A 24,876-nucleotide genomic window follows, 5' to 3' on the forward strand; every position below is an offset into this window, starting at 1 on the left:
AGCTCTCCGGGAAGGTGGCGGTGTCGAAGGAGGTGTTGATGATGTCCCGCAGGTGGGGTGCGATGACAGCGTCGGCCTTGTTGAAGACGTGGTGAGGGCAGGGGTCGGTCGGAGATCCGGAGTGGATGGAGTTCATCATGCGGACGGTGTCTTCGGTGCTGATCGGAGTCCAGGCGCGGAGGGTGGTGGTGGGGGGCGGTGGTTTGGTCGTGGCGTGCGTCGGTTGAGGGCTGAAGCTGTTGTGTATGTCCGCGATCTTGTTGTGGAAGTAGGAGGCGAGGGAGTTGCAGAGGTCTTGCGATGGGGTGATGTCGTTGTTTTCGGTGTTGGGGTTGGAGAGCTCTTTCACGATGTTGAAGAGCATAGGTCAAGATGGCCGCCGGGTAGGAGCTCCTTGTCGGAGCTCCGAGGGCTTGGGATTCCAATTTTGGATTTAATCCCTGTTAGCACTCAGTATCCCGGGTAGCCGTAGTTACGCAACTGAATGTAACTACAACTAACTGGAACGTATTCTTAACGGCGCGGGAGAGGACCTCATCACCCCCGCCTTCACCCAACACAGGACTGCTGCGGACGTCTGACGGGAGCTTGCAGAGGAGCTGACCGGAGCCAGCAGCGTGCAGAGACTGCCTGCAGAGGCGCTGACCGGAGCCGGCAGATGAGACCAGATTGGGTCTCCAGAGACACCCGGGATCGTGACAACAGCGGTGAGCCTGCTGGAGCGCTGACCGGAGCCGGCAGGAGCTAGGAGGCTGGGACCAGAGACGCCCCTGGTGAGGGGTTGCAAGCGAGTTGCCCTCTTACGGCGTGGCGGTTCTGCCCGGACACATGCGGCACCCATAGGAGAGGAGGCGCATAGGCTATGTGTGGTCTGTGGGGTTGAATGAGTTGTCTTCAACGGACAACGGGAACCGGCTGATGTGGCGCTGAGCGGAGCCAGTAGAGGATACCTGCCCGCTGACCGGGAGCAGAGACGCCCACCGTGAGGATCCGCGAGGGAGCTGCCCTCATATTGTTCGGCGGATTATACCCAGGCATATGCGGTAAGGAGGGAGTTCCGAGGCTAAAGGAGAGGATAGCGGGAGACACACGACATCACCGAGCGAGACGGGAGGGGGTGCAGCTTAGGAGCTCTGGACGATGTGCAGGCAACAGCGAGGTTCGTTCGGCGAGCATGACTCCAGGCGCCCCCCCCCCCTCTCATGCTGCTGCAAGGGCTCTAGGAGCAGTGCTGCGGAGCAGACCTGCGGACCAACAGCCTTCTTGCGGTGCTGGCGGGGACCGAGGATCGGGCATGGGGGCTAGCACGCAGCCTGCCAGTAATTCACCGCATCCTACTTCACCTCCTGAATAGACCCTGCAAAATGTGATATCGGCAATACTGCATTCTAAGCTCTAAGGCGCCACTGAGCTGAAAATAACCATAAGGTACTTTATTTACTCCACTCATTTCACATTTTTAAACCGCCATTGTTCACAAGGGCAGGGGTCACTAACTGAAACCATAAATCTCTGCCGGTACCTCCAGAGGCCCACGAGGCTCCTCGGCATATCTCCTCCACACAGGTCCAAAGCAATAACAACAAACAGAGGACTATGATTCCCCTTCTTGGCGGCCATTTTAGACTGTTCTTTCGCAGTGGCGGCCATCATGGACTAGTTCAATCTCACTATTGGAGACCAGACACATAGTCTAAGTTCTACTACCGCGCTCCTTACTTGCCTGTATCTTGTGATAGTGTCTGCCTTTTATTGCAGCTTTTCTACATCTACTTGTTTTTGCAACTGTCCTTACCTATAATGCACCGACTGCTACAACATATATTCTTGGATGCTTACAATGTACAACAATTTGTTTCTCTATGTACTGGCCCTATAACCTGTTATGAAATTGTTTCTTACCTGTAACGCATCGACTGCTTCCTCATATATTCCGGGGTGCCCACAGTTTACACTATTTGGTCTTACCTAGTGGTCCAATATCCTGTTTTTACCTGTAATGCACCGATTGAGATGCTGGGATTGAGATTTCTGTCATGACTTCAAACAAATTAGTTGTAAAGGGGCAGCTGAAATTCCAGGAGCCTAGTCCCAACAGCTCGACGACTTCGGAGGGCTGGAAGTGGTCCCCCGCTACACGGCGGAGGAGGGCACTGGACATCGAATGCTGTCTTATGTAAAGCGCTTTGATAACCTAATCGGTTCAAGATCCTGAAATGTGCAACGTAACTGATTCTATGTAAACTGCTGTGATAACATGTAACGGAACTGGTGCTATGTAAAGCGCTCTGATAACCTAATCGGTTCAAGTTCGCGCTATAGAAAACTCTCAAAATAAATAAATAAATAAATAAAATAGGTGACGGATTATCATCTGCTGATCCACTTTGGGTGCAGTAAGTTTATTCAGACTATTGCGGGATGACACATGTCATGTTTTAAAAGACCTGCTGATTCTTTCGTCAAGAAGTGTATTTATCAAGACAATTTCTCCAGTAGTCACGAATTTGTCTAACCAGTTTCACAGTTGCTGAGTTATTTTTCACGTAGTATGTCCACCGGGATCATTGTGTATATGAGAATACGTTGTGTATAACCAGGACAATACGTTGTGTCAAAACAGTGACTTGCTGTTTCATCCATGATAAATCTGGACCGGGACCATTGTCTGCACTAGACATTGATTCATTCAACCAGAACGACACTCTTTCCAGCACTCTTCAGTGGTTTTGAGACCAGACTCTTGCCTTTCAACCTAGGCTTTACATGTTTCTGCTTTGTGGGAGTAAACGACTCTCTCTCCACCCACAATAACAAGCATCAACGGTTGTGCCCCCCTTCTTCTCGTCCTGATGAAGACCCCAATGCAAGGGATCAACTTCTTCCTGCCTTCACAATAGGGGTTGAAACGTCGACTGTTTTGTGTGTTTCTCAGCTTTATCCCGTGAACAACGATATTTAGCACTTGTATGAAGCATGTTATGTTGCAAATAATAATTTGGAACCTATGGTCATTCATATTTTGAATTAGCTCAACAATTTTTGATAGTTTGTAGCCTTTGGCTCTGTTTTTTATGTCACTTACCCTTCCTACACTCACTGCACCAATCCCTTTCCCCCGTTACCAGGGCACTTTATAGGAATTATAAGTGTTTCTTTAATTTCCTGAATAATGTGGCCGAGCTACATTGTAAATAAAAACAATGGTAGCAGACTGTTGTCAATTGATTTTTGTTGATTGTGTATAATTCTGTGTTTGTTTACTGGGACCCCTCTTTCTCAGCAACATATCTACCTCAATAGTTAGCCTTAGCTGACCAGGGTGGACTATTGTGAAATGCTTTAGTGCACATAAGATCCATAGATGTTTTAATAATTGAGTTCCTTGTATGTAGTACCAGCATGTAACTTGTGGCAGATTGAAATTGATTCACTATGAAGGACTGATTTACATTTTATGACTGAAAAAAACCAACCATTAACATTGAGCTTAAAACCAATTTAGAGTGCTGAATCGAATATATGGGTTTCCTAGAATGATATTTAGTCCACATATTCCCAGATACTTAGTGGAATGATCAGTGATTTATAATGCTATATGAATTCCTACTGTTTTAAGAGGGATCTGGAAAGGGATGGGCTCTAGATGGTAGGCCAGCACTTATAGGTAGCAATAAGAGTGGACTAAAGATAGCATGTTCGAAGCCTTGATGGAAGAAGTTTGAGGCATCCAAAGAGTATGGAGAATTCCTCTATGGGTTTCTGCTTGACAAATGGAGAATGCATAAAGTAGCAAATTGGGACTAATTTGACACTGTATATATTATTAAAAGTGGACTCAATATCGATGTCCTTTTTGTGTCCTAACATAGACTGAACCTTAACTACTAGAGCTCATGTGATAAAGACCAAAACCGTATGACTTTAAGTGAGCCTCTACAGCCTTTGGCTCATTTTCGTCACCATAGTTCACACTCCTCTACGTCCCATCATTTTAAGACTAACCTATGCAGCCCTCTGGAATGTAACCAGACACCATAACGCAATCATTAAGCAAAGTAGTTCGGACACTAACCTACAAGAAAACTACTTTTACACAGTCCAAAATATTATAAGGGACCAAAACCACAACCCTCCCAATAGCCAGTGCTGCCAGTCAATGCAGCCTCATTCTGTCAACTGACCTCCCAGCCCAGTCTAGTCCAACTAAACCTAAAGAAGAGCATACAAACAGACTCCGTCCGAGGCCCAGATGCCTGTAGGCATGATTCACATTAGGGATGGTTTTACAGCTTAGTTTTGACGAGTTCACTCTCGCATCCACTCTCAAAATTAAACTGCTTGACATCAAAATGGGTCATTTACATAAGGTGAAAAAAAAGTCTGCAAATCACTCAGGCCAACTGTTCCCTTGACAAAAACTTTCCTTCCAGGGTCTGCTCTCCTGACCTGCCCCTAGCTACACCTCACTCACCACAACGACCCCAGAAGAGCCCCACACAAATCAACCATCATGCTTCAGAGCATTCCTTCACGCATATTTCATTTAACACGTCCAGTACCTGGAATATTCCATATCATCATCTCCCACAACAATATCCTATTATGAAATCGCTAGAGCATGACATCCTAAACATAGTCTAAGATAGAACAACCTCACCTCCTGTCAACCCATTGAAATATCTACAGTCCATCACAATAAAAGCTGTCTTCTGGAACTTTAGGCTTACATCTGTAATGCAACTTCTAGAATTGCTCTTTCCCATGGCTGTGCCCTTGTCACTTTTACTTTTCTAAAACCTGGTGGTTCTGCTCCATCTTGATAATGCTTGATAATGTTTACTTCTAGGATACACCACCCTCCACACTGATAGAAAAGAAAAAACTGGTGGTGGAGTTGCTGTTAGCCACAAGGATGCTCTTAAATGCAACCTGATTACCCCAATGAATGCCTTGATATTCCTATCACTCATTGTGGAGATTACAGACACAACCCCTAAACCTCTGAGGCTGGATATCTTCCAAAGACCAAATGGCAGAACATTTTTTTATGACTTGTTTCTTTGATTATAGCTGGGATCAACTCTCCTCCTCTTCTGATCAGGGTTTCTTGGGAGATTCAAGGCTCCATTGGGGATCACAAAGACACCCACACATCACTCCTTTCTATAAGACCGCAATCTACAACAGCATTGCACCGTCCCTATTTTCAGCAATGTATCTACCTTGGATCTGATCTTCATAAAGAACTACCAGATACAGATCTTTAACTCTTTCTAATTGGGTTGGTCATACAATTTTTAATTCCTTGTCCAACAGGAGAATAAAAAGGTAAAATCTCGAGTGTTGATGCATTGACACGGAGCATTGATATTCCAGCACAGGCATGCACAGCGGTGCCTAGGCTACTTGTGCTATATCTCTGTTCAAACGGTCTCTTTGAGTCCTTCCTAAGATGGCCTCCTCAATTTTATCCCCCAAATTGGCTGTGCTGCTATTCTCTTACTCCCAAAGCGTGCAGTGCTAATGCCAACAGCACTGCACTTGAGACAAAACGTGAGTGGCAGAGAAAGTGCCTGGTTATGTAGCGACATAGCATAGTTAGTCTTTGCATATTTGGTCACAACTGTTTTTTTCATGGAAGTATATTAAAGCCAAACTTACTGGCTTTACCAATGCCTGTTTTCTGCTGAATTTCTGTGCTATCTTCCATTGAGTAGAAATCCTGCCCCTTCCTTTGTTTTGCAAGCAAACACAGTTCATTTTAAGGGCGTTGCATATTACAATGAATAACGTTTTAATTTAATTAGTCCCGTCGAATAGCAGCAAGGCACTATAAGCGTCTTTTCCTCCATCTGTAATGAGTTTATTTGAAACAGTAGTGTAGACTTTGCGCGCTATATGGCACCAGTCTTGAAAAAATGGACATGCCCATTTGTGTTTTTCTTAGACATAATAGCTTATAGTGTAAAATACTGTTACTGCTTTAATAAATGGTATTTGTATTGTTTCTTAATACTGTTTTTTTATTTTTAAAGCTTCCTCTCGGAAAAGGAAAATAGACTCCCCACCAAGCAATAACTTGCAGAAAAGTAACGAACAGTGCAGCAAAAAGAAAAAAACAAATTTTTCATCAAGCAGCAGTTGTGAAGAAAGTGATGAAGAACAAACTGCCAAACCCGCCAAGCCCAGAAAATTGGAGTCCATTAGCAAAAGTTCAGAAAGCAGTGATGATGAAGAGAATCCTAAAAAGAAAACATCAGACTCTGTAAGTTTAGTGACTGTTTGTGACTGTGTTTCCACCGGCGGCGTGCATATTGATACTATAAATGTGTCTGCTGCAGTAAAGGCGTGTGCCAGTGGAAGTTTTAGTAGTAAAGGATATTCCCTTCTACCTTGTAAACAAATTCAATTTTTTGTCTTTTTCCGATGAATCACACATTTTTTTTGTTTCCTTTCCACTTACTGTGGTTTCCCTTATTTATTTGTCAGATATAAAGACAGCTCTACATACATTACAGAATGACAAAGAAATAGTCTGTAAGCCATCATATAAAGTATGAAATATTGTGCTATTAACAAGAGAATTTTATTGCAATGATGCCTTGTAACAACTATCGAATAGGAACTGGTAACCTGAAAAACATACACTGACGGTGTCAAAAGATACCATGAATTAATCTCCGATTGGCATACTAAAGGAATTTTGGATTTGGAAGAAGTGCAGTTTCTTAGACGCCATTATCCACAAAATACCTACTTTTTCATCTCTCTAAAATACATAAGGACAACACATTTCCACCAGGACGTCCCATTATTTTATCATGTGGAAGTTTGACAGAACACATGTCTATATATATTGATTATTTGTTCAAATCAGTAATTACTCCGAATTCCTATGCCAGAGATGCAAAGGATTTCTTGAAACAAATTGCCAACATCACATGGTAATCAGACATGTTAATGATTGTACTTGATCTTTCTAGTCTGTACACAACCATAACGCAATGAAGATGGTCTAAAAGCAGTTAAATATTTCCTAAAAGGATGATCCTTAGAATATACTGAACACAACACAATGCTTCTTGAGTATACCGACTTCTTTTGAACTAATAACCTCTTTTTTGTTCCAGGGGCAACTCTATAAACAACTACATGGGTCGGCCATGGGTACCTGCTTCGCCCACAGTTACACAAATCTTTTCGTGGGCTGGTGGAAGAAGCAGGTGGCCTGGTCGGAGACCAAAGAACTGTGGGTAGAACACATAATAAGCTGGCATAGATTTATCGACGGCCTCTTCATTTTATGGAGAGGGTCAACAGAGTCAGCCCATGAATAGATCACGAATCTAAATGACAACAATGTGTATTTAAAATTTACAGGTGAAATGAGCACTAAATATGTAAACTTTCTTGATCTTAGAGTCTGTAACAGAAAATAAGTTATGCACAACCTTTTATAGAAAGCCTTCAGCAGGAAATTAAATACTATATGCAAAATGCAGTCACCCTACAAATCTTAGTGGAGCATACCGTAGAGGGCTGTTCCGCTTAAAAAGTAATTGTACAATAGAGGTAGTTTTCAAAGATGCAGCCTGTGATGCTGTAAAGCGGTTTTAATGATGGGGTTATCCTAATAAAATATTGGATAGAGCAAGTTCAAAAGCGGTGGTCAGATCAAGACAGTCTTCCAGTAGACAATGTGATTCAAGATACACAAAATACATTTTGTCTAATAACTAACTTCTCTAATGACTCTGGTGCCATAAGTAATATACTAAAGAAAAACTGGCCCATTCTTAAACGAGATCCTCTTATTGGACCGGATGTACAAGATCACCCTTGTATAACCTATTGGAAAGGAGGTCCATTAAGGACCAGGTAGTACATAGTCATTTCATCTCGGGTTCCAGAAGATCTAAAATAAGTCACTGTGGAATTTTTCCTGTTCAACAAATGTAAAGCGTGTAAAAATAGCAGAAAAGTATTACCATATGAGGTACTGGGGCAAAATAATCCCCCAAAAAGATGAACACATTTCTGAACTGTAATCCCTCGGATACAATTTGTTTAATCTGCCCCTGCCAATTTAAATACATAGGGAGTACCATACACAAAACGAAGCAGAGTATCCTTGAACATGCAAGAGCCATACCGAATAGGGTTTTCACCTACCCGGTGGCAAGGCATTTCGAATCACACCACAACAGCGACAGACATTTCCTAAAATAATTTTGTATTGACGATGTACCTAAACTAGAAAGAGGAGGAGACCGAGAAACTAAATTAGGAAGATTGGAGTCTCGTTATGTACTAGATTTCCAAACAAAAGCGCTGTTAGTCTAAGCATGGAAGAAGAGTTAGCAGTACATCTAGGCTGAACATTGTAGAAATAATCCAAGGGCATAGGCCTCGTGCATTGGATATAATATTACATGAACATTTAAAGAGGAGATAATAATTCCTCGCAGCATGATTAAATAAGGCTAACTTGCACCTTTTTTTCTTTCTATTTAGATTCGCTTTCTTAATCAATGGTACTCTTTGAAAATTTCTTTAAAAACAGAAGTCTGAATAATTCTTAAGAAATTGTATCTTATGTACCATTTATACCCAATTAGGACCTGAATAAAAATGAATGTGTATTAGGATAACAAGTTCCCTGGTAATAGAATGACAACAAAATGGATTCAAGTGAGGCCATGAACTCATTGATATGTAAATCATTATATTATAGCAAATTGGGTATTAGAATCCTTTGAATGTGGTTATAATACAAATTGCAACCGTGTTATCAATATGTATGACTGATATTTTATAATCTACTTGGCAATGTAGTTTATCATAAAACTAAAGTAATGACATGTGGATGCAAAATATAAAACCAGAAATACTCTTTTGAAACTGAGCATATTGAGATGGCGGAAATTTAAAAAAATGGCGTCCACATTCATACATTTACTATGTAAATATAAGAGAGTAGTACTTTGTTGAATGTATCAATTGTCATGTGACCAGAAAAGAACCAATGAACTTGTATATAGTGGTGTAACATGGTGGTCCTTCGCTAAAATTGACAATGGTGCGTTCCAAAACTTGTCTGTGTAACTCGTGAAGAATTAAACACGTTTTTTTCTTCCTACCCGAGATTGCTGGCTTTTCTTCTTTCTACTTTGGATTAAACCATGAGTCTACCCTCACATAGTCACACCCGCTCGTGAGTGCTAAAGATATGTCGCAGTGGAAGCGAAAATATATATTTTACGTTTCAGTGTTCATCACCAAAGATCATTAATTAAATGTATTCTGGAAGAGAGAACTGATGCAACACTGTAGCCAATTACCATAGTCATTATTGTCATAGAAAAAGAAGTCTCCACGTGCGTGAGCTCAGATGTACATCGAGCGAAAGCATGGTATTACTCATTCGATGACAAGAGCATATTTGCGCTACAGAAGATCAAGCAGTGAATCAGCCAGGCACCATAATTGTTCACGTCTCTGCGATGAGTATTGCCTCAAAGGGTACCAGATATCTTTGGGTCATATAATGGATTGGATGAGTGTTGCATAGGCGTTTTCTGCATCATTGCAGAAGATGAGGTCTCTAACCTGCCTATCAATCCTCAGTATAGAAGTGAAGCCAGGGCTTTAAAACATCTCACATGGGAGGGAACCTTCCAGACATGTCCCAGTGGTGCCACTGGTGGTGAAGGGTCAGTTATGTAGTTTCATTTTCTTAAATTTAGCGACGATCTCTCCCCAATTTGCTCTCACTTTAGGACACCCCCAGGCCACATGAATTAAGTATTCTCCTTCAGGAAAGCATCTAGCATGCATGGCTGCTACAATCAGTCTAAAAGCTGGTAGTCTCGTAATTATATAATAAGAGCTGTGTAAAATGTAATTGTCCGTGTCTGCTTTGCAGGAATATTTGTTTTGTTTCTCGTTTGACAATGATAGGACCAGAATTGCCTCTTAGCAGCATCTTGCTCCTCTATGGGTCGATGTCACCATCTTAAATGCGGTCTTAAAGATTCTTGAGATCCGGTGTATTGAGCTCAGGATTTCAAACACCAAGTTTAAGACCTTCAGATAATTCCATCCATCATCTGTGTCTCTTTTGCTTTCTCGCCCTAAGTGCGTTGGGTATGCCCCGACGTGGGTCCCGGGCTCACTGTGCTGATGAGGGGTGATGCCCCGAAACCTGGCCCAGAATGCTTGTTTCTGGTCCAGGGTGGACCTGGCTTGGTAGTTCGGGCTTGACTGTTCCCATGAGGCACAGGGTCAAGACTGATTTGCATATGTCTGGGTCTAAACTGGGGTGGCATGGGGACCAAAAGAACAATGAATTTAAACCAGATTGCTTGACAGAGAGTTGAATGTTTGATTTGCTCTGCATTCCGTCCATCGTCTGTGTGTCTTTTGCTTCAGATGACTAGGCTTCTCTGGATACAATAGGCAAAACACTTTCAAGGTAGTTCTAATTGTGTGGTACAGAAAGGTATGTAGAGGGCTTCCAGTGTCTTAAGTCCCATTGAAAAGTACCAGAACTCTAAACACTCATCTGGCAAGATGTCCCCCGGGACTAAACCTCCACCCTTGCCATGCAACTCCCTAAAGCATTTGTTCCTGAGGTCAGTGGAAGCCAGGGGAAATGAACTTTTGAGACACAAGGCAAAGATGGTAGACCCAGGCCTTGCAATGTTGCCAGTCAATGGCAAGAATATGAGATGGTCAGTGGGCTCTAATGGTAAGTACTGTCCCTTTTCACACCGGCTCAACTGAGCTCTTTCAAGACATCAAAGAGACCAGAAAATGCACACCAAAACTAAAACCTATTTTCCTGGGTGCACCCAGGTCTTTAGCACTTGCAGAACTGACCACATACTCCTTTTCTTCCTTGGCTCAGCTTGGGCACTTTTTGCCGAAGTGTTGCCCCTGCTCTCTGCACCTTGTTTGGTCCCTCCTGTGCTTATATTACTGGTTTCAATGATGGACCTCTCATTCTGTTACATATTACACACAAAGCTATTCAGAAATACCTGCCCAGTTTAAGCCTACATTACCTTGGGCATGCACACCCATGGTCATGTCTTCTTTATTTGTTTATAACTTTTTTTCACATTTTGAATAACAGACTTCTTCTTTCACCATCACTCTTTGTATTTAATTTTGCTACCCACATTAATTTGTGCAATAGGTCTGTAGTGGTCTTGGTTCCCCGAATGATAGACAGCAAGATGATGAACTGGTAAAGGGACAGAGGAAGGTTTCTGCATAGGCCCCTGACACCTATTTCTGAAGCTTCTGTGTAAGATTGGGTAAAACCTGGGGTTTCGATGATTAATGACCTTTTTGATCCAACTTTTTTCTCATGCCTCCTTCACTTTTTGTGAATTTATCGGATGGAACTGAGTTACTCCTTTTGTCAAAACATATTTTGTTGCTCAAATGAAGCAGAGTGGCTGCTAAGGGCTCCTTTAACAATGGATGAAGCAAGGTGTTTTCCTTCTATTAAATTCAACACGTTTTTCAACCTCCATCCCAATACCAGCACACTCTCCTGTAGGGCTAAGGTGGCATACGTTGCATTCTCCAAGTATGAAACTGTCAGAGAGCAATTGATGACGTCTATGAGAGTTATCTTTTGCACATTCTGCCCGTTTACTTGAGGCTAGAGTCTTCCTCCTGGAGTAGTCCTGAATTTAGCCTTTGTTCTTCTACTCTTTTTTTAAAAATTATGTGTAAACTGCCTACAATTATTTGCTGAAAAAATATAATGGACATAGTCTAGCTTGAATAGTAAAGTGTGTAGATTGCATCGAGAAGTAAACAAAGAAGGCATGACTTGCCAGAAATATAGTTTCTTACCTCCAAACGGTGTGTGTTTCAGGTGACCTAAACTTTAAACAAATTGTTCTGATGGATACTTTAACTGCAGTTTGCTTACCATGTGACTCTACCCCTGCAACGGAAATTACTGCAGTAATTCCTGCGCATCTACGGGTGGCGCCACCAACTTCTCTTGTGACTGTCCTGCCTACTACATGAAGAATCCTTTTTTGCAAGCTTGTCAGTTCCTCTTTTTCCACACCTGAATAAGCAGATATAAAACTCTGCTCCTACCAATTTTTTTAAAACAGAATACTCAAATTCTTCAGCTAACTTTGGCATTGTGCAGGGATTTCGCAACATGATAGGTTACAAGTCATGCCACGCCTGTCAGAATCAGCTGTTGGGGATCGACTCGCATGACATCTGCTTATGATGTCTTGGGACCAAGCACAACTCTTAGTCATATGACGAGTGTTTCGTGACGCACCGAAAGTGGGTCAGGGACAGATGCTAAGCTGTCAAAAGTCAAGTCCAAGTCCAAGTTGGGGAAGAAATCGAAGACTAACCAAAGATAACAAATCCAGGGGGAGATCTTGCTGTTGCTGGGCGTGCCTCCCAACTTTGCCCTTGGTGCCTGATTCAGATCCAGTGACCATCATGGAGCTGATGCACCTCAAATTCCCCAGGCAAGTGTCGACTTTGCAACAGGTGGCTATCTTCAAGATAGTCATTCTTAAGCTATTTAAGTTTCTTCAAATCTCTAAGTCTTCTGGCCTCTTGGACCTTTTAGGGCATCCCGTTTGTTCTTCACCAGGCAGGCTCTTTTTTTAGCTGCCAGCTGCCAACTGACATTGGTTGATCAATGCCCTGAATGACTCAGTCCTGGCTTTTTGATCCAAACCTTTTTTGCTGTGAGTCTCAGCATTGCAAGGAGTCACAGTCCAGTGCCAGGTGATGTACATTTTTGAAGCAACATCCAACCCCAGAGAGCCTTGTAGTGCAGTCCTCCACGATCAAACTGATTTTTTTTCCTACTCCTCCACCTTACAGAGGATCAAAAAGAAATGATTGTTGGGGCAAGAATGTACTTTTTACTTCAAGTTTGGCATTTTGCTGCCTGAATGCAATTTGTCTGCAGGTCTTGTTGGCATTGCCATAGGTCCTGCAGGGTCCTTCACGTACACAGTAAATTATGATTAAGATGATGCAAAGTATGTTTTACTTTTGGAGTAAATACTCCATTCCGTTTCCTGTTTCTATGGATATCTGCATGACCTTAGACGACATACCTTGATGTGTTCAGTGAATTCTCAGGGAAAATCCACGCTTCATTCATGGGCATGTCATTCGATGTCTATTGGTTCTTTGAGACAGCTGAGCAATTGTTAGATAGCGCTACAGCACCATCAAAGAGGTTACTTCCCTCCACTCACCAGTTTCACCAACAACACAAGAACTTTAGAGGATGCTCACAGGGTTTTTAATATTGGTATCTATAACTCACTCAGTGTTAGAAATGGGTGGCTCTAGTTGAAATTAGCATGCACCATGTCCAAGTAAGGACGCTTCCTTCTAGTCAGGGTAAGGGGATTACACAGATAAGATAGCCCTGCTCACTCCCTTGGTAGTTTGTCACGAGCAGACACAATTATCTCGGAGGCAATGTGTAAAGTATTTGTACAAATCACACACAGTAACAGAGTGAAAAAACAAGGAATGGACACCACACCAGTTGAGAAAAATAAAGTATCTTTATCTAAACTAACCAAAATGATAAACAAATCCAACATACACAACTCAAAATACGACTATTAAAAGTTTTCAAGGAATTCTGTCCATAGAAATCTATGGATGCATATTTTTTACATACACTACCATCAAAGGTGTCACAATCCACAAGGCAAAACAGACGCAGAGGGGGAGACTTCGAAAGACACAGCGATGCATCAGTTCCTGAGTCCTGGGGAGGCGATGCGACAGTTCTTCTGAGCGCAGGTGAAGTGATATGTCGATTTCCCAGACGATTCTGGTCTGTTGTTGTTGTGTCGGAAAACTTGCCACATTGGTGCGATGCATGGGAAAATTCAGGCACTATGGATGCTGCGTTGACTTCTGTAGCCGCTGATGGTGATGTGTCTATTCTTTTAGCTGCACTTCGGGGCATCTATTGGCGTCTGTGTGCAGTGGTTTTTTAGGGCCGCAATTTCTTTAGCTGCATGAGGCTGTACTTCGGGAATAGCTGCAAGAAGAGCGAATCGTTGATTTTGTAGATTTCTTTAGTCGTTCACAGCCTTCTGTAGCAGGGACAAACTCCAGGGGCCCAGAACTGGAGTAGGCACTCCAAGGCAGGTCAGAACTCAGCAGTGGAATTCAAGAATGCTGTCGGCAAAGTATTTGTGTCCCTAAGATAGAACAGGAGGCAAGCACACACCAGCCCTTGGAGACTCTTCTCAAGCAGGTTTCACAGCAAAGTCCAGTCTTTGTCCTCTCCTTGGCAGAAGCAGCAACTGCAGGCCAACCCAGCAAAGCAACACACAGCGGAGGGGCAGTACTCCGCACAGCTCTTCAGCTATTCTTCTGTGGCAGAAATTCCTCTTGATTCCAGAACCAATCTAAGTTCTGGGGTTTTAGATTGAATACTTTTACCCCCTTTTCCCTTCGAAGACTTTGTTCAGTGAGTCTCTCTTGCTCAGTAAAACCAGCTCTGTCCTTTTTGGTCCAGCCACACTACAGGGGATGGAGATAGCATTGTTTAGGGCAGCCACATCCTATTCAGGTGCTAGTGCCAACTCATCCCACCACTCTAGATGAGGATGACTCATCAGCACAATTTAAAAACCACATTTACTAAAAGGTGTGTTAATAAATTCTAGTTTCGGAGAGCCCAAACCCCAAATCTCTATCACTTCCCAATTGAAAGTGGCGCTTGTAAGATGTTACAAGGTGGCTCCTAGGATAGCCTATGGGAGAGCTAGCTAGTCCTTACAATAGTGCAAAACGAATTTGGCAGTATTTCACTATCAGGACATGTAAAACACACCAGTACATGTCCTGCTTTTCACCTACACTGCTCATGGTGATACCTTGGGCCAACCTAAGTGTTGCCTTACATGTAGAAAAAGGGAAGTTTAGGGCCTGGCAAGTGGGCGCACTTGCTAGGTCGGCATGACAGTTTAAATCTGCACTCACAGACACTGCAATGGCAGGCCTGAGACAGGTTTACAGGGCTACTCATGTGGGTGGATCAACCAGTGCTCCAGGCCCACTAGTAGCATTTGATTTACAGGCCCTGGGCACGTACAGTGCACTTTAGTTGGGGCTTACCAGTAAATAAATGACAATCATGGATAACCAATCATAATCACAATTTGCACTTTAGCACTGATCAGCAGTAGGAAAGTGCCCAGAGTCCTAAAGCCAACAAAAACGGGTCAGAAAAAAATAGGAGGATAGAAGCAAAAAGTTTGGGGATAACCCTGCAAAAAGTGCCAGGTCCAACACTCTGATTACACAGCACCTCACGCAGACTTTTCATACTGGCAAATGTAGGAGAATTTCCAGTCATCAAGGCCAACAGAAACAACAGTCCTGGTCTCCTCTTTGCCTGTCTCCACTGCCAAACTGCTTTAGTTTTTTCCTTCAACCTAGCATCAAGAATGGAGAGTGGCAGAATCCAATATTATCTGACTTACTGATGCGAAATCATTACGGATCAGGCTGTCCTACAAATTAACCAAGATGTTTACCCCTTTCAATTTCTGGAGGCACTTCCTCACATTCCCCAAGTTTACACTCAGACAACACTTCATTTCTGTCACAATAAGCGATATTGTTGCTCTCCAAGTGCCTTTCAAGTTAGTGCCAGATGCAGCAGGAGGACTGGGGTGTTACTCCTGGTACTTTCGAGTACGCAAGATGAATTGGATACTAAGACTCTCTCTCGATCTCAGACGCATTAATTCTTTCATTAGAGAGGAACAGTTCAAAAGTATACTTGCTCAAGTTCTACTGGCCTTGGATCCTGAGCCCTAGAATGATGTCCAACCACCGGCAGAATATGCACTTTCATGCACTCTCTTACAGTCCCCCAGGGAGCATCTCTGCTTTGTAGTCCTAAAACTTCCAATTTACTGAAGTGCCCGTAAGACTTAATTTGGTCAGAACGAAGGTCATGTTGGTGGTTTTGGTACATCTTTGGAGGTCCGGATTCATGCATTACTGAACCTTGGCTACTGGCTGCTAAAAGCAGTTTTGCTGCATGTGGTCTCTGACTTCCAACTTTGTCATCACTATCCACCTTGGGATTCTCCAAGAACAAGACTTTATCTCACCTTCATCTGCTGCAAAATAAACCCTTTGTAGAGGCTCTTCTGGACACTGTTGCCTTTATGTCCCTAAAGCCCTGCAACGCATGTGGGACAGACATTGTTTTGAGCCTAATGGTTCTGAGGTTGGTTAAGCTCCTGGCATCCTACATTCTGCTGGTGCCTCATTCTCACTGGCATTGCAGCTTTTCAGTGGAATCTGTGGCTGTAGGTGACCAGCACAGGCAATGCCTATTGGACAGAATCGTCTTCTCCAAGGATGCAATTCGGGGAATTTAGTTTTGGATGACCTATTCCAATCTGTCATGTGTACAAACCATTTTCCTTGCCCCTCTAGCTCTAAGAAAAGATGGGATGGTGCCTCTCTGGGTAGGTGTGGTTACTAGGATAAGATGGAGATTCGAGGTTTCTGGTCTCAAATGGAGAAATGCCACCACATAAGTCTGCAGGCACTGCAAGTATTGGGTTGGCCCCAAAAGGTAATTCTGCATTCTCCCTGTGAGAGGTTGATCCAAGTGCTGACAGACCACATGGAACCAAATAATAGGGCTTTGATCTACCATCTGAGATGGGTGATGCTGTTTCGGCTACCTTTGTAGTCTTGGGCAGAGACGCAAGTTGACCCTCTACGGGGATAGATTGTCTGATATACTTTTGTTTGTGCTTTCTTTTGCCCAGCACAGATGATTAGGCAGACCATAGGAGTACAAAAGACTGCTAAGCAACCTAAACAGTTGAAGCACTGTTAAAGTTGCATATCAGTCTTTCTGGCCTTCCATCGTTTCCCAGATTGTGTGTGTGTGTTTTATTTCCATAGTGCAAAAGGCAGCATAGCGCTGTGCAAGGTCAAAGACCAGCATGAAGTCAACGAGTGATAGAGTAGCTAGTTTATCCAGTATTGGGGAATCTTTCATAGATTAACATGCCTGAATCTTTACCAGTCGCTGAGGCGGGAGTCCCACAGTAAATTACAAAAGTAGTGCCAAAGGTAAATAGTAGTAGTAGGCCAAAATAAAAAGGCCTGAGGCCTAAATCTTAGTAGCCTATTTACCTCATTATGGTAAAAGAACCAAAAGTCAGCTCCAACCAATCATCTATCAGCACCCTGTAGAACACTCTAAGCAGAGCCAGTTCTCCTCAGATTTTCACCGCACGTCGTGTGGAAGGGAGTCTCCCTGAGTGCCACTCAGTTTTCCTTCACTTCAACTCCATTATGTCTGACAGAAAAGTTTTATTCAAGACATGTGAGAATAAGAGGATCCATGTTGATGCCCAACATAAGGACGGCATCTACTGCCTCTATCCTAAGCATGAGGCAAAGGATTGCAAGATCTGCTGTACCTTCCCTATTAAGAGTCTTAGGGATAGGGAGGCAAGAGTGCTTTTGTAGCTCAAATCCTCTTCGGCTGAAGAAGATGACAGAGCCTCTACTTCTAGCAAGAGAGCTAGATCCCATGACAGCTCTTCAAGTGAGGGAAGAAAACACCACGAATCTTCCCATTCTATTTCTGACCCTTCACAGAGGTCTCCTATCATTTCCTCTGGGTCAACGCTGTCTCCTCCGTCCTCTGCACTCAAGGAATCTAAGAAGGCATCCACTTCAAAAACTGTTAGTAAAAACCTTAAAAAATCAGTTAATTTGACTCCGTCGAGGATTTCTGGGACTTCTTCTGCTCCATCGTCGACGGCTACTGTCTCGACGACGGCTATAACTTCGGCTTTCCAAGAAAGCCATTGCTGAGGAATCTTCCACGAAGACCTCATTGACTAAGTCACCGTCGACGTCCACGACGACAACTGTACCGTCGACGAAGCTTCCACCGTCGACGAAGATGTCATCATAGACTAAGTCTAAGTAGTCTTCTGCCCCGTCGACTACGCCATCAACGACCGTCCCATCGACGACGGCGCAGGTATTACCGTCGACATCGACTTCGACCCCGTCGACGAAGAGCCCATCAACGGAGAGCCAGTCAACGACGAGTTTACCTGTGCAATCTACTGCATCAACTATGACAGTCGTTTCTACACAGTCAACACCTCTTTCATCTGGGGTTTTCCAGCTCAAGACCTTTCAGAGACAGGATTATAGCAGGATTTCCCCGCTTACTCCTTCGCATCTCCTAGAAACGTATGTTCAGGATGATGATTATGAGGACAAAGAGGATGAGGGACCATTTGTTATAGCTCACCATCTTTCCGAGCTCCACATCAAGTGTCAAGATGATGACGATGAGGAAGATTACCAGGAACAATATTATTAGGAGGACCTTATGGTTCCACACCACAGAGTTTATCTTAAGAGAGTCTTGTTAGAGTGAGATGAGTCACCTACCTCCTACTCTCGTCCAGGATCTGCAAGCCATGCTGGCGGATTACCGGCAGAGGTCTCCCTCACAACAGGCTATTCCAGAAAATCCACCTTGTCCAGCGGTGTTCCTGATCTTTTACCTCAACCTGAGGTTCCTGCTACAGCACCTCAGCCTCCAGGCCCCCCTCAGGGACAAGACACTACTTCCTCTGAAGAGGAGGTTGAAGAGGGCGAACTACCAGAAAATGCCCATACTACAGATCCTTGGGACGAATACATTATACCAATACCTTCTCCACCACTTCCCCTACCATCTGATTCGCTGCAGCAAGCGGCAGCCAGTTTCCAATTACCTGTCACAGTCGAACAGACAGAATGCTTTCTGCATGATTTTAAGGAAGAGTCCCGGAAGATTACTAGAGCTGTTCATATCATTGATTATATCTGGAACAAAGGAGTTAAAATAATGAAGACGCCTGTCTATTCCAGCGGTTCTTCCTTGTATATAAAAGAAATATTGTGCCCCTGCTAACAGCCCATCTTGTCTCATTGGCAATCCTCGACAAGATTTGGTCATTTCTCAAGCTGCCCAACAGATCTAAAAACCCGGCTACAGGCATCACTACACCGCCTGACAAGGAAGGGCGTTGCCTTGACCTTATAGGTAAAAAAGTGTCTACCCTGGCAGTGGCTTCCATCAGAGCGGCTAATTGAATAATCTGTCGTTATGACCGTCAAATGTGGTCCGATATGGCCGGGCTTATTGAACTCATTCCTGAAGACCGGAGACAGGAAGCAAGGAAAAGTTTGCTGGAGGGAGAACGTGCTGCATCTGAGACCATAGACTGCCCACTGGACATTGTGAATACTAACTTTCGCAAGCTTGCAGGTGCAGCAGTACTCCGAAGTCAAGGTTGGCTTAAAGCCACCACTTTCAGGCCTGAAGTGAAAAAAAAGATTTTAGACATGGCCTGTGACGGCTTATCGTTGTTTGGTAAACACATTGATGAAGCCCTCTTAGCGATAAAAATGGACATGGAATACCGCTAGATCGTTAGGCACACTTCAATAAAAGCGAGGGTCTTTCAGAGGCGCAAAAGGACGTGGTTTTTCCTCAAGAGGAGGATACCAAAACCAACAAAATGGGCAGTACCATTCCCAATATAGGCAGACTTGCAGCCAGTTATCTTATCTGCAATCCAACACAGCTGGTTTCTCTCGTGAGGGTGGTCGAAAGCGATCACAGAATCAAGGTCGAGACACCAATAGAAAACAGTGATCTCCGCAGGGCACCAACCACATTACCTCCCATTCCCATGGGCGCCAACATCTCAGCATTTGTAAACAAGTGGCAAGAAATTAGTTCAGATCGATGGGTTCTAGACCAAGTTACCGACGGTCACATCCTGGAATTTATCAAGAAGCCCCATCCTACACCGCCCAAAGGACCCCCTCCCCCTCGTCTTCAATTATTATTCAAGGAAGCTTTGACGATGCTTCTTTAAAATGCGAAAGAGCAAGTTCGATCACACCAGAAACTAACAGGTTTCTATTCTCGTTTCTTCCTGATCAAAAAGAAGTCGGGAGAATGGCGACCGATTCTAGACCTTCGCAAACTGAACCAATTCCTCAAAAAAACAAAGTTTCAGATGTTCACTCTTTCAGAGATTCTAGGTTGTCTAAACGAGGGAGACTTTATGGCTTCTCTGGATATGGAAGACGCTTACTTCCACATACCAATCCATCCCAAACATCGCAAATAACTCCGCTTCACTGTGGCTGGTGCCCACTATCATTTCAAAGTGCTCCCGTTTGGACTAAAATCGGCTCCAAGAATCTTTGCGAAGTGCTTGGCACCTGTGGCAGCAGCTTTGAGATCTCAGGGAATCCAAGTATTACCATATTTAGACGATTGGCTGAGCATAGGTCCTTTGGAGCACGCAGTCCAGGTTGCAACAACATCTCTTCGTCAATCGCAGTTTCTCCCCATGCAAGTCCTTCCATTTCTTGGAGCGCTACTGGACTCAGTCCAGTGCAAGGCATTCTTATCTCATGAAAGACAAGTAAAACTTCAAAAGCTGGCAACTCTAATTTCAAGAAAAAGGTCAGTTTCTGCCCGGATGTTAACTTCGCTCCTGGGGATGTGCTTTTCTGCAATAAATGTCATTCCTCTGGCAAGACTCAGAATGAGACCTCTTCAAGAGGGGCTCCACCTGCAGTGGCAACAAGCTGTTGGTTCGTTCGACGATATCCTCAGGGTCACACCACGCATGAGAAACACTCTGCATTGGTGGTCGCAGATTACGAACTTAGCACAAGGTCTCACATTCATTCAGACCATTCCATATTTTGTTTTAACGACAGATGCCTCCATGGAGGGATGGGGAGGTTATCTACAAGATTTACAGATTCAGGGGAAATGTTCTCAAGTGCATAAGAAACAGCATATCAACAGTGTGGAGTTACACGCATCTTTCTGTCCCTACAAGCATTCCTTCCAAGGATTGCGGGTTCCTCAGTGCTAGTCCGCACTGACAATACTACCAGCATGTTTTACGTAAACAAGCAAGGAGGAAAATGATCAGCAACTCTGTCGCAGGAGGCTCAAGAATTGTGGGAATGGGTCACACTCCACAACATAACCCTGAGAGCCGAGCACGTCCGGGGTCTCCACAATACACTGGCGGACACGTTGAGCAGATCACAATCGAACTGCCACGAGTCGGAACTAGAGCAGGTCCAAGTGAACAGTGTGTTCCAAGCTTGGGGCAAACCAGCATTGGATCTATTTGCAACAAGAAAGAACAAGAAATGCCAATATTACTCCAGCAGGTTCCCTCAACAGGGCTCAAGGGGGAATGCCCTGTCCATGTGATGGTCAGGGATTTGTGTTTACGCTTTACCCCCAATACCACTAATCCTGAGAGTAATCTGCAAGATGAAGCTGGAAGGTTGCCATCTGATCCGGATTGCCCCTTGTGGCCACGGCAGTACTGGTTCCAGGAACTTCTGTTACTATCTCAAGACAAGCCGATTCTCCTTCTTCCAACACCCACAATGTTGTCGAGGGACAATGGTCAGGTAGTTCACCTGGACCCACAGTCTCTACATTTACACGCATGGCTCCTGATTTCTTAGAATTCAAGGACCTTAACATTTCACAAGACTGTCGTGAGATCTTGGCACAATCTCGAGCCCAGAGCACTATTATGACTTATCGTCTAAAATGGAAGCATTTTCGCTGTTGGTGTGAGGTGAATAAAATCCACCCGGTTCAAGCTCCAGCGGAGCAAATTCTCCCCTATTTGCTCTTTCTAGCCAAGTCCGGACTTACCTTTTTATCAGTCAAGGTCAATCTAGCTGCAATCTCCAGATTCAGAAAAGGCGCTAAGCTTCCTTCTCGGTTCATCTTTATTGGTCTAACAATTCATGAAAGGGCTTTTCTGAGCCTTCCCTCCAATACGGCCTCCACCTCCGGAGTGGGAAATCAACACTGTCCTAGCGCAGTTAATGAAACATCCATTTGAGCCTATCCACAAAGCCGAACTCAAATTGCTCACATGGAAAGTCTCCTTGCTTTTGGCTTCAACTTCCGCTAAAAGGGTCAGTGAAATCCAAGCCTTCACAATCAAGGAACGGTTTCTACATTTTACTCAGGGCTACTTAACCCTTCGGACGAATCCTACGTTCATCCCCAAAGTACCGTCACAGTTTCATTTAAATGAACTGGCGAGATTAAGAGCTTTCTTTCCGAATCCATCCACTCCAGCTGAAAGAGCTTGCACTCTCTCGAGATCTAGCGTTGTTTCAAATTCTACCTAGAAAAAAACAAGAACATCAGACGATCTAACTAACTGTTCGTGGACTATGGCCAAGCAACACTTGGAAATGCAGTTACAAAAGCCACAATTAACAGATGGCTGGCTTCTACAATTCATTTCTGCCATGACAAGGCCAACAAACCTTTGCTGAGGAAAGCCAAGGCTCATTCTACAAGCACAATGGCAGCGTCTACAGCTTTGTTTGCTGGAGTGACTCTGGAAAATATCTGTTGTGCTGCGACATGGCAGAATGTCCACACGTTCACGAAATATTACTGTCTTCAATCTGCACATCAAGATGAAGCAGTGGTTGGACAGGCTGTACTACGCCATCTTTTCCTTTGAGATCAGATTCAGGAACCTTTTTTTCTTTTAAATGCTATTTTATGGCTTTCGCTATTCATGCTACATAAAATGTTATGCGTTTACATAAATGTATTTTACAAATATGATATATATTGGTACATAGCTATCCATGTTGTGATATTTGTATGCATGTTTTATTTGATGATGTGTGTTACATGATTTTGATTTATTAAAGACTTGCTTATTTTAAGTTTTCTTAACCATTTTTGATGCAGTTGGGAGTTTTACGAACACTTGTCTCCCACCATCCGCAACTGACTGTATACTCTGTATACTGCTTGCTACTCTGATTCAGGCATGTGAATCTATGAAAGATACCCCAATACTGGATAAGTCCAAGTCAAGTCAAAACCACTTTTTTCGATTATTAAAAATCATAAAAGTATACTTTACAAATTTTGTTTCTTTTAAAATAGTATCAAAACATAAAATTCCATTAAAAACAGTTAAAAAGCAATTTCATGATAAAGTCAGTTAATAACAATCAGTAGACTTATAAGGATGGTTTTCCAACTCCTGTTGGGCTGCCTGTCTGAACCTCCTACTCCAAACATGGTTACAGGGGATTCCATTAATTGTAAAAACAATAATGCAGGTTTAGACTGTATGAATGCCTTCTCTTTCAGTACTGGAAAAATAAACCTTTTTCTAGCTTCCTAATACAGAGGACAAAAAAACATAAAATGCATGGTATCTTGGGGGGAATAATCATCGCATTTACAGGGAGCCGCATCCTCAGGCCTACTCCATCCCTGTGGGTTACTTAATACCAAATGAATCTGGTTGAAACTGAATTTTGTCAATAGCCATCTATGAAAAGGAATCGTAACGATGGAAAGATACGATTGCATGGCTAGAGACGAAATGAGCAAGTAGTAGGCCCTAACTGTGGGTTTACTGAACTCTTCTGCTTCCCGCTCTAGCTCGCTGAGCTTAATGTAATTTGTTTTAACCCATTTGAGATCAGCTTTACATAGACCTTCAGGATTGGAGAAAATCTCTGGGCGCCCCAGTTTCCTTGTTGTCATTTTAATAAAGGACAGCCACTGGATTTCCTTCATTTTATCTAATTTCATGCAATCCTTCAGAATCTTATGATTCAGAGTAAGATTCGGATTCAACCAGGTTCTAATCCATAACCGGATTGGGGCCATTTTAATTATATCTGAAATATAGCCTGTGCCCAACTCAAGGTGGACCGAAAGGGTCGCTTTTGATTGTGGAAGGCCGAGGAGGGCACGTAGAAATGTATTTTCTTCTCTTTGGAAGGAGTCAGATTTAGTGTACCCCCATATTGCAGCCCCATACCTAGCAATTGATATGGTTTTTGTTTTGTATATAGCTAGGATTGCTTCGCACGGCTTTCCCCTCAGTCTTTTAGCGAAACCTAATATTGCAGCTGAGGAGCTTCTCATGGCATTTACCTTAGTTGCGAGTTGCGGTGCCCAAAGTCCTTTGTCGTCAAAAACAACTCCCAGGTAGGTAAACACTTTCACTCTTGAGATAGCTTCCGTGTTGCAATAAAAGGATTTAATGTTGTTTTTTCCCGTGCCAAGTAATATTATGTGTGATTTACCATTATTGACCACAAGGTCCAGTGATTTCATAAAATCCCGAAGGAATCTAGTAATCTTTGTAAACCAAGGGGGGTCCGAGCCAGTAAAACTGCATCGTCCGCGTATAGGAGTACAGGGATGGGTGTTCCTCCCATACGCGGAATGTCTAGTGTTGCCGTTAACAAGTTGTCTTCCAGGGAGTTTATGTATAAAGTAAATAACATAGGGGCCAAGATGCTTCCTTGCCGCACCCCTCTACCTGATTTAAAACTTGCAGTACATTTCCCCTCCTGTGTCATCCTTATTGATGCTCTCAGGTCTCAGTGTAACTCGGCTAAAAAGTACACATGGGGCCGGTCAAGTCCTAGGTCCAACAGCATGGTCCACAGCCTCGATCTATTGACTAGATCGAAGGCCGTGGACAAGTCCATGAAACCCAGAAAAATTGAACCCTTAGCAGCCTTCGTGTATTTAGATACAATTAGATGTAAATTAAGACATTGGTCCTCCGTCCCACTCCCAGATCTGAAGCCATACTGGGCATTAGTTAAAATGTCTTTCTCCATAGCCCTGTCTGTTATTTTAGCTACAGGTCCATCACCTTTTCCAAAATTGATTTTATCCACACTATGTGTGGGAGGGTATACTCAGACGTGAGT

At 43.5% G+C, this 24,876-nt stretch overlaps 1 protein-coding gene across 1 annotated transcript in view; it reads left to right on the forward strand.

Annotated features, from left to right (window-relative positions):
* Positions 1-24,876, forward strand: part of SMARCAD1 (SNF2 related chromatin remodeling ATPase with DExD box 1) — an 833,806-nt gene that overhangs the window by 279,574 nt on the left and 529,356 nt on the right. Inside the window, exon 6 of the mRNA XM_086961941.1 lies at positions 6,039-6,268. Within this exon, the coding sequence (XP_086818067.1) occupies positions 6,039-6,268 (230 nt within the window). The remainder of the gene's footprint in view (positions 1-6,038; positions 6,269-24,876) is intronic.

The sequence above is a fragment of the Lissotriton vulgaris genome, chromosome 3_1 (genome assembly GCF_964263255.1).
Source record: "Lissotriton vulgaris chromosome 3_1, aLisVul1.2, whole genome shotgun sequence".
Classification (NCBI taxonomy): Eukaryota; Metazoa; Chordata; class Amphibia; order Caudata; family Salamandridae; genus Lissotriton; species Lissotriton vulgaris.